The 10,973-nt window shown below is 33.6% G+C and overlaps 1 protein-coding gene and 1 long non-coding RNA gene across 2 annotated transcripts in view; both read left to right on the forward strand.

The window, feature by feature from the left end:
* Nucleotides 1-4,323: 4,323 nt before the first annotated feature.
* Nucleotides 4,324-5,472, forward strand: LOC115238580. The gene is made up of 3 exons (XR_003884515.1): nt 4,324-4,594; nt 5,028-5,104; nt 5,172-5,472. It is a non-coding gene; the product is annotated as an uncharacterized LOC115238580 (long non-coding RNA).
* Nucleotides 5,473-6,037: 565 nt separating this feature from the next.
* Nucleotides 6,038-10,973, forward strand: part of LOC115238583 (protein furry) — a 33,160-nt gene continuing 28,224 nt past the window's right edge. The window contains 11 exon segments of the mRNA XM_029812548.1: nt 6,038-6,306; nt 6,740-6,816; nt 6,884-6,925; nt 7,329-7,505; nt 7,587-7,771; nt 7,829-8,028; nt 8,095-8,885; nt 8,977-9,380; nt 9,472-10,047; nt 10,139-10,274; nt 10,353-10,523. Coding sequence (XP_029668408.1) covers nt 6,807-6,816; nt 6,884-6,925; nt 7,329-7,505; nt 7,587-7,771; nt 7,829-8,028; nt 8,095-8,885; nt 8,977-9,380; nt 9,472-10,047; nt 10,139-10,274; nt 10,353-10,523 — 2,692 coding nt within the window. The 5' untranslated portion in view covers nt 6,038-6,306; nt 6,740-6,806.

The following is a 10,973-nucleotide window of genomic DNA, read 5'->3' on the forward strand; positions in this document are numbered from 1 at the left end:
GTCATGAGCGAACGGACCCCCTTCGCTAAGAATAGCCGCGCATGTCACGTGTATCTATCTGCGCAACTACGAAATCGCTACCGCACGTCATCGCGCGTACCGCGTCTCGGGATCGTGACACAAGCCGCCGTGACACTCGGGATAAGCTTCCGCCCGAATTCGCAACCTTTATCTTTTCACGGTCGATCTTTTGGCGATACGCCGCGTTACCTTTCACGTCCGCCCGATCTTTCGCGACCCGCGCAAATTTCGCGTTCGAAAGCCGCCCGTTCTCGCGCCGCGACGACGTCCCGTCCGGCCATGACCGGCCTATCGCGGCCCCGTCATCGGTGTCGCGGGTATTCGAAATTTCGAACTTCCTCCGATGGCGGGAAAATTGACTTTGGAATGCGCGCAATAAAATCGCGATTTATCGCTTCTTCAATTGTTTCTTTCGATTAACAAAATATTATTAAAAGTATATAGATATATATGCGGGAAAAGTAATGAGGATTGAAAAGAAAGAATATTTTGTTGAATAATTGTATAATATAATGTAACGACGTTAACGATGAACACTTGAAGATTAATCTAATGAGTATGTCAATTGAAAGGGCTAATAAAAATTAACCATTTTTAGCAATTATAACAGATAGACCTCGGTGATAGCTTCTCTCGTATTCTTGACAAGTTAATTTATAATCATTAGTTTTGCACAATCTAAGTAGAGTACATTATTAGATAACTATTAGAGTAAGAATTTTAGTACAACTTTTATATGTATATATCGTTTGAAGTATAATATATAAACTTTAGATATTATATTAAAAAAATTAAATTTGATATTTATTTTCTATTTATTGATTAGCAAGATTCCAAAAGTTTGAATTTGTATCGATTCATTGTTGCCAATTTATAAATGATAACCAATTACGACCACGTGATTGCGTGAAGTTGCACGAGTATCCCGAATCTTCACCTTTTTTCAGGGCATAAGCTGCTGGTATTTTAGTCCTTTAAAGTGACCGCGGACGAGCTTGCGCGTTCCTGTCAAGAACAAAAACGAAATGCAAGGTCAATTCTCTCCGAAGAAGGAGGTCAACGGGACGCGTCTCTTGCGTAATCCTGGCTTACGGCCATCGCGTTGCGGAGGATCGCGCCAGGGTTCAATGGGGTAACGTCAAAAAAGCAGAGTGTATTTATACATTCGTGAGAAAAGCGCGCGCGCGCGATCCTAAAATCAGCTGTGTCTCGCCTACACGCACGTGATGTACCACACGCTCGTGTCGATACCGATTACGAAGCGTTTCTTTGACTCGTGCACATATCACCAACAGCGATACATTTTCTCTCTGTATGCGTTGGAGAACAAATCACGGATAGATACGACTACTTTGATCTTTCAATCCGAGCTTGATTTGAGCGTAACACCTTGATACAATTCAAATTATACTTGACATTGGCCTTACAATTAAATTTAGAATAGAATCTACGAAACGATTGAGATAGAAAAGACGCTTCAAGTGTAGATTCCTTGATGAATTTAGAGTCGATTTTTAATCTTAATTAAATGTTGAAGGTTAGCATTTTTTAGCATTTGTTGTGACTCACTAATTTTCAAAGATTGGATTTTTCGGCGAACAAAAAATAATCTACAAATAAAACAAAATAAAATTGATTTAAATAAAATTAATTGAAAATACAATATATTGCCATTAATTTATACTTGTATGCTTATTATCTGTTACAGTCTCATTAGCAGTCCTTTGGATATCTAACAATGATCAGATGTATATCTTGCACATTTTCAGCTTATTGTTAGCGTCGAATAATTTATTTTTATCAGTATTGTGAGATAAACACCACATTCTGGATGATAAAGAACACGGAATGAGAAAGCATATATAATAAATAATTATAATATTGCTAGATAAATACACTATGTATTTTAAATAAATAAACTATATATTTTCTTTCAATTAGTTAGATTTTTAATCTCAAAGATTTTACAATCATTGACAGTATTCCAATCTTTAAGAATTTGGAAGATTATGCTGCACAATATATATTATACAAAATATAAATTATACAAAAATAAGATATTCATTTATAAGAAATATCTTATTCTAATATGATAATTTTATTAAAATCATCTAAATCATATCTACATAAGATTTTGGCAAATAGTATGATGTGCGTTTATTTTCTCATATAATTATTAGCTTTATGCCAAAGGCTAAAGTAACGCATATTTTCTGTCAAAATTATTACTATATAGAAAATTCTTTAATTTCAATTTGGAAATTACATTATTGACAAAATATTTTACAATTCTTTTAAAAGAAAATAAGCTTTTCTGTACAATTAAGAATTTTCCAACATGTTCAGCTATTCATTACAATACGATATAAGCCTATCTGATGAGATAAGACAGATGAGGAAGCCGCACGATAAGTATGAAAGATTTCAATGAAATTTTCTGCGATATTAATAATTTTCTTTCAACAATTAGTTAGATTTTTAATCTCAAAGATTTTACAATCATTGACAGTATTCCAATCTTTAAGAATTTGGAAGATTATGCTGCACAATATATATTATACAAAATATAAATTATACAAAAATAAGATATTCATTTATAAGAAATATCTTATTCTAATATGATAATTTTATTAAAATCATCTAAATCATATCTACATAAGATTTTGGCAAATAGTATGATGTGCGTTTATTTTCTCATATAATTATTAGCTTTATGCCAAAGGCTAAAGTAACGCATATTTTCTGTCAAAATTATTACTATATAGAAAATTCTTTAATTTCAATTTGGAAATTACATTATTGACAAAATATTTTACAATTCTTTTAAAAGAAAATAAGCTTTTCTGTACAATTAAGAATTTTCCAACATGTTCAGCTATTCATTACAATACGATATAAGCCTATCTGATGAGATAAGACAGATGAGGAAGCCGCACGATAAGTATGAAAGATTTCAATGAAATTTTCTGCGATATTAATACATATAATTCGTAAAAATATACGACAAACCACGTGCCGACGTTATCAACTCGGGCTCATTAGAGGTCGGACCCGGGCTCGGGGACTCGAATGTCGCGTATTGGATTAAGTGACGACCTTGAGATAGACTGCCATGCTTTGCGACTGCGAAACCGTCGTAACCGTGCCTGATTTTTCGATGAACGATCAATGCACCTGAAAAAGCGTTCCTAGCCAGTTTTGTTATCATTGCGAGTCATATATGTGATTGCAAAACGCGTCTCACTTGGACGGCACGTGATACTGAAAAACGAAAAAATTCATTGTCGTCATAAGCTTCGACTTCGTGAGCGTAATATAATCAGGAGCGATTACTGCCTCCTCTAAAGTAACAATATTTTGCGATTTATTGACGTTGCTCATAACGGCTCGTATTTTCATTATATAAGCCACGGTGAATCTTTATATTAACTCGAAACCAATAATATATTAAATTTAAAAAATTGATAAATTCTAATTTAATTAATTTTACTAATTCTTATTTAATAATAATTGAACAATCTATTATATATATACACACAGTACTAAAATATAATCAATGTGGATTTGAAAGTTTGGAGTAATTGTTTCACGATATTGTTTTGTGAGATGGACCGATCGGTTGCAATCGATTTGCTGGCTGTCCCTGATAAGCTATATGTATGTGTGAATATCTAAATAGAAATATATAAATGCACTGCCTTTATGTAATGTTTCGTTATTTCGTACATCAATTATATACCGACATAAACAATTTTGCTATGAGTTTCTGCATGTAATATATGCAATGTAAATATTTATCCAATTTCCTGTACGTATAAAAAAAAAATAGATGCAAATAATAGAAAATATTTTTCTGTACTTTGCACTCCGAGACTTTATGGAAAATTGTGCTACTCTGATTTGTACCCAGGTTTATTCTTATAAAAATAGATCTCCGCGTAAAAATAAATCTGACATGCCCAATGTTTAATATCATAGCACTTTAACTTAATCTATTATATTTCGTGCACGGGCGCGGAACATGTTTATTATTATATATTACTCATCTTAATAAAGTGAATTTTTTTTTTTTTACGAGTATTTTATTCTTCATAAATATATATGCATATATGAAATATCTATATGTAACATAAATTTTTTAAGATATAGCTTTTAATTAAACTGTAATGTCAAATGTTATTCAAGTATTTTCGCAAAAAATTGTATTTAGTTCATTGAATAATCATTTGATTCGTCAATTCGTCGATTATTAAAATTATTATGGCGCGAGAAACTCTGTTGGTACATTTGACAAGTTAGAAAACAGATTCAACGCTATCTAGTGGTAGCCTACTAATAGACGATGAGAACAGTATGAGAATAAAAAAAGTCGTAAACTCTTCGAAAAAGACGGAATAGTGAGGTGGAGAGAGGCCGAGAGTTGATACGGAATAGCAAATACGAATCGAGCCGGAGTTTCGTCGAACAATGCGTTGAATCGTCCTTTTTGTACGACAAATTATTACGCTTCGTTATACATACGAATGGATGCGAGATTGGCGAAACGTCACAGTGACATTCGCGCGAATTTACAGTGAGTGTTTTTGCTATTTTACATCGCTTTGTGATTTGTACGATTTGACGTACCTCGGATTCTGTATTTTCAACGCTGCGTATTAATTAAATAGCTGACTTGCGTAATTATCCAGGATATAATTTGTGCCGCGAGATACTTTTCCAAACTGACGTTTATGATAAATGTTACGTTACACGGTCTATAAACTGTGCTACCAGTTTAATTAAGGATTCCTGTTCAATGTATCTAATTAATTATACGTAATATATACATTTATATATCTGTTAGATAAGACATTTTATTTACATAAATATCAGTTATTCAATGACGTAACATACATAGGGTGAAATAAATAACTCTCTTTTTGTTTTTATTCTTATGAAGAATGGATGTCAGTTTCTGTCTACAGTGCTTTATGTTGATATTATTTCATAAAGCTAATAAATTGCAGATGTAATTATACCGTGGTGATATTCAACATATAAGTGCTGCCTGAGGAGGAGGCAAAAATCAGCAACATGACTGAAGGTTGGTTATTCAAGTGTTCTATACAATAATAAATTCCGAAACTAATGAATTTATGGATTTACCACAGGTGCAGAGACCCAACCGAATGCGGGAAATGAGCCCCAAACAGGTAAGTTACTGTTTTATTGATGATTTGTATATGTACACACAATTGGATACTAAGCCCGATATAATTGAGTTAGTGTTTGTTATAGATATCTATGTTATGTTATATAATAGAGGGGCTTCAATTTTTAATCTATTTTTTGTTATGTGATACTATCGTTTTATTATACTGGGGAGATATCTTTATACTAGATAATCATTTATCACAAATATTAACATATAATTAGATATAATATTTAATAGTCTTTTAAAATTAACACAATTTATATTTAGATGTAGAAGAAATTAAAAAAATGTTTTGTATATTTTTTAAGTATTACAGTATATTAAAGTAGCTTAAAATACATAGTTAGATGCAAATAATAGAAAATATTTTTCTGTACTTTGCACTCCGAGACTTTATGGAAAATTGTGCTACTCTGATTTGTACCCAGGTTTATTCTTATAAAAATAGATCTCCGCGTAAAAATAAATCTGACATGCCCAATGTTTAATATCATAGCACTTTAACTTAATCTATTATATTTCGTGCACGGGCGCGGAACATGTTTATTATTATATATTACTCATCTTAATAAAGTGAATTTTTTTTTTTTTACGAGTATTTTATTCTTCATAAATATATATGCATATATGAAATATCTATATGTAACATAAATTTTTTAAGATATAGCTTTTAATTAAACTGTAATGTCAAATGTTATTCAAGTATTTTCGCAAAAAATTGTATTTAGTTCATTGAATAATCATTTGATTCGTCAATTCGTCGATTATTAAAATTATTATGGCGCGAGAAACTCTGTTGGTACATTTGACAAGTTAGAAAACAGATTCAACGCTATCTAGTGGTAGCCTACTAATAGACGATGAGAACAGTATGAGAATAAAAAAAGTCGTAAACTCTTCGAAAAAGACGGAATAGTGAGGTGGAGAGAGGCCGAGAGTTGATACGGAATAGCAAATACGAATCGAGCCGGAGTTTCGTCGAACAATGCGTTGAATCGTCCTTTTTGTACGACAAATTATTACGCTTCGTTATACATACGAATGGATGCGAGATTGGCGAAACGTCACAGTGACATTCGCGCGAATTTACAGTGAGTGTTTTTGCTATTTTACATCGCTTTGTGATTTGTACGATTTGACGTACCTCGGATTCTGTATTTTCAACGCTGCGTATTAATTAAATAGCTGACTTGCGTAATTATCCAGGATATAATTTGTGCCGCGATATACTTTTCCAAACTGACGTTTATGATAAATGTTACGTTACACGGTCTATAAACTGTGCTACCAGTTTAATTAAGGATTCCTGTTCAATGTATCTAATTAATTATACGTAATATATACATTTATATATCTGTTAGATAAGACATTTTATTTACATAAATATCAGTTATTCAATGACGTAACATACATAGGGTGAAATAAATAACTCTCTTTTTGTTTTTATTCTTATGAAGAATGGATGTCAGTTTCTGTCTACAGTGCTTTATGTTGATATTATTTCATAAAGCTAATAAATTGCAGATGTAATTATACCGTGGTGATATTCAACATATAAGTGCTGCCTGAGGAGGAGGCAAAAATCAGCAACATGACTGAAGGTTGGTTATTCAAGTGTTCTATACAATAATAAATTCCGAAACTAATGAATTTATGGATTTACCACAGGTGCAGAGACCCAACCGAATGCGGGAAATGAGCCCCAAACAGGTAAGTTACTGTTTTATTGATGATTTGTATATGTACACACAATTGGATACTAAGCCCGATATAATTGAGTTAGTGTTTGTTATAGATATCTATGTTATGTTATATAATAGAGGGGCTTCAATTTTTAATCTATTTTTTGTTATGTGATACTATCGTTTTATTATACTGGGGAGATATCTTTATACTAGATAATCATTTATCACAAATATTAACATATAATTAGATATAATATTTAATAGTCTTTTAAAATTAACACAATTTATATTTAGATGTAGAAGAAATTAAAAAAATGTTTTGTATATTTTTTAAGTATTACAGTATATTAAAGTAGCTTAAAATACATAGTGAAAGTGGATTTACAAATAAGTAGAAACATTCAGGAACATATATTGTTCTTTTGCAGAAGCCTTAGAACCAAGGGCAACACACAGCGAAGGATTACATGAGGGAGTAGGGGAATCAACATCGCAAACCATTCTTGAACCTATGCAAGAGCTTCTTACAGTTCATGGAACTACGCAAGGAGAAAGCAGCGATGCTGTCAGCATTTATACTGCAAGTACCTCGGTATCTGGTAATGGTAAGTTTTTAGATTTTAACAATAATATCAAAATACATATACATACATATACATATATGAATAATTACATGATTTTTTTAGAATCAAGTTCGAGTAGAGTTAGTGCAATAACTGTTGTGTTACCTTGGGGTGCTCAGAAAGAGACAGTAAAGCCACAGCAAATAGGAGACATGGATCTAAGACCTGGAGAATATGTGATGCGTATTCTGTTCGCGGAATTTACTTCACAGGCGGAAAAGAAAATGGAAGCTGTTATGACAGAACATGTAAGTGATCATTGAAACAATTGTTAACATAACACTATTTGAATACTTAATTTCCAGGAAAAACAATTATCGAAAGTGTTGCAAAGGGGAGAAGATGCACAATTTGATCAACTTTTATCGGCTTTCGGTTCCGTTGCCGAGCACTGTTTGCCGTCAATATTGAAAGCACTCTTCAATTGGTATGAACGTCAACTTGTAGATCAAGGCGGTGATCATAAAAAACCTGCTCCTGGGAAGGAAGACCAAAAAGGAAAAAGGTAGGAAAATTAAAAAAAGGGTATATCTTACAAGTATATATTAATAACAAATACATCACATTTCAGCATTATGTATACAATAGTATCGGGAAGTGTAGAAACAGTTGAAAGAAGTGAAGCAGATCTCTTGCAAGAGCGTAGAGACCTTGCTGTTGAATTTATATTTTGTTTAATGCTGATTGAGGTTTTACGCCAATTACCATTTCATCCTGGGCATGAAGATTTAGTAACTTATATCGAAAATATTGCTTTTAAACACTTCAAATACAGAGAAGGCATACAAAACGAACCAAATGCAGCTAATATTCATATTATTGCTGATCTTTATGCCGAAGTAATCGGAGTTCTGGCGCAATCCAGATTTATGTCAGTGAGAAAACGTTTTATGGTGGAACTGAAAGAATTACGAGCTAAAGAGCCAGGTCCTCATACTACACAGAGTATTATTTCCCTATTGATGGGGATGAAATTTTTCCGAGTCAAAATGGTACCAATAGAGGAGTTTGAGGCATCATTCCAATTTATGCAAGAATGCGCTCAATACTTTTTAGAAGTGAAAGACAAAGATGTTAAACATGCTTTAGCTGGTCTTTTCGTTGAAATACTCGTTCCAGTTGCTGCTGCTGTGAAAAACGAAGTGAATGTACCATGTCTGAAAAACTTTGTGGAGATGTTGTATTCGACAACATTAGACATGTGTACGAAGTCCAAGCACAGACTAGCACTTTTTCCATTAGTAACTTGCTTGCTCTGCGTCAGTCAGAAAACGTTCTTTTTACAAAATTGGCATTACTTTTTAGCTATGTGTTTGTCTCACTTGAAGAATCGTGATCCAAAAATGTGTCGCGTTGCATTAGGTACAATTAAAAATTGTATATGTATTATTTTCCTAAAAAAGAGAGATGAAAAAGAAAAATACATATATTTTTTGTATTCATTATATTACAGAGGCATTATATCGTCTACTCTGGGTTTACATGATACGAATAAAGTGCGAGAGCAATTCGGCTACGCAAAGCAGACTGCAGAGCATAGTGAATTCTCTATTTCCTAAAGGATCAAAGGCGGTAGTACCGCGAGATACTCCGCTGAATATTTTTGTGAAGATTATTCAGTTTATTGCGCAAGAGAGACTGGATTTTGCGATGCGTGAAATAGTGTTTGACTTGTTATCTGTCGGACGACCGGTAAAAATAATTTTAACTCCCGAACGTATGAGTATTGGACTTCGAGCATTCCTCGTTGTAGCCGATAGCTTGCAGCAGAAGGATGGAGAACCGCCAATGCCGCGCACTATGGGTGTACTGCCAAGTGGAAACACCATGCGTGTTAAGAAGACATTCTTAAATAAGGTATATATATGTAATATATTGTGATATATGTAATATTTATACATTTATTAAACATGCCATAGTTGCAATTTAATATGCTTTTATAATTTAGATGCTGACAGAAGATACTGCACGAAGCATAGGAATGTCTTCGTATTTCCCACATGTACGCCGTGTCTTTGTCGATATCTTGCGCGCGTTAGATGTTCACTATGGCAGGCCTCTCATGATGACCAGTACTCAAAATATGAACAAGGAACCGGATGAGATGATCACCGGGGAGCGCAAGCCGCGAATAGATCTCTTCCGAACTTGCGTTGCCGCTGTTCCGCGACTGATTCCTGATGGAATGACTGGTGCAGAATTAGTTGATTTACTGTCTCGTTTGACAGTACACATGGACGAGGAATTACGTGCATTGGCATATCAAAGTTTGCAAACCCTAGTATTAGATTTTCCTGATTGGCGACAGGATGTCGTACTCGGGTTTACGCAGTTCCTAGCTAGGGACGTGCAAGATACATTCCCGCAACTCGTCGACAACGGCTCGAGAATGCTGTTGCAACTGCTGACCAGTTGGAAGAACGCTCTGACGAGTCCCAGTATAAGGTCTAAGGAACAATCGGTAGATAATACACGGGTGAATATACGAGTAGATGTTGGCATCAAGAAGTGCGAATCAGGCCAGGTTTGCACTAATTTTTATTTTTTTTTTTTTTAGCATTTGTAAAAAAAAACGTGCATAAAATACATACCAATGTTATTTCTTGTTTACACAGAAAGTAGAACCTGTGTCAAATATATTCTATCTGGTAGAAGGATTTGCGTTGGTTATGCTCTGCAATTGTCGCCTTTATCCTCGAAGATTGGCTGTTCATATTCTTCGCGAAGTTAAGCTTTTAATGAAGACTTTAGGTAACTATATTTATCCAAATTAAATCTACAAAATGTGTTGCAATGTAAGTATATATCTTATAAACATATCATCCTCAGGAGGACCTGAAGATGATCAGTCTGTTATTGATGTGATTGATGCTTGCTGTCCCATTGTCTTGGAAAAATGTTATCCTATGTTACCACCAGCTGAAAAAGCAGCCGCCGCATCTACGTCTAATGTGGATTTACAATGGATAGCAGACAGGAGTAGTTGTGTTTGGACAGCTGGTAGTGTTTCATTTACCATTTTAATATATATAGACTATATACAGAGTGTCCTAGAATTGATAGTAGAAAAAAAGAGGAATATTTTACAGATCAAAATAAAGTAAAATTGTTCTATGAACATTTGTCCAGAAACGCACCCTCTCTGAGTTACAGCCCCCCAAAATTTCCCGAAAAAACTCAAATTTTCGATATATTGTCTAAATTTGAGCTTTGAATTTTACGAAAGTGGTACATATATGTATCTTTGTGCGTTTTATTCATTTTTGGTGTCAAAAATTGTATACAATATACAAAAAATTCGAGTTTTTTCGAGAAACTTTGGGAGGCTGTAACTCAGAAGGAGTGCGTTTCTGAACACATGTTTATAGGACAATTTTATCTTATTTTGACCTGTAGAATATGCCTCCTTTTTTCTACTATCAATTCTGGGACACCCTATAGGGATATATA

This window comes from Formica exsecta, unplaced genomic scaffold, assembly GCF_003651465.1.
Source record: "Formica exsecta isolate Colony F162 unplaced genomic scaffold, ASM365146v1 scaffold350, whole genome shotgun sequence".
In the NCBI taxonomy this organism is placed as follows: Eukaryota; Metazoa; Arthropoda; class Insecta; order Hymenoptera; family Formicidae; genus Formica; species Formica exsecta.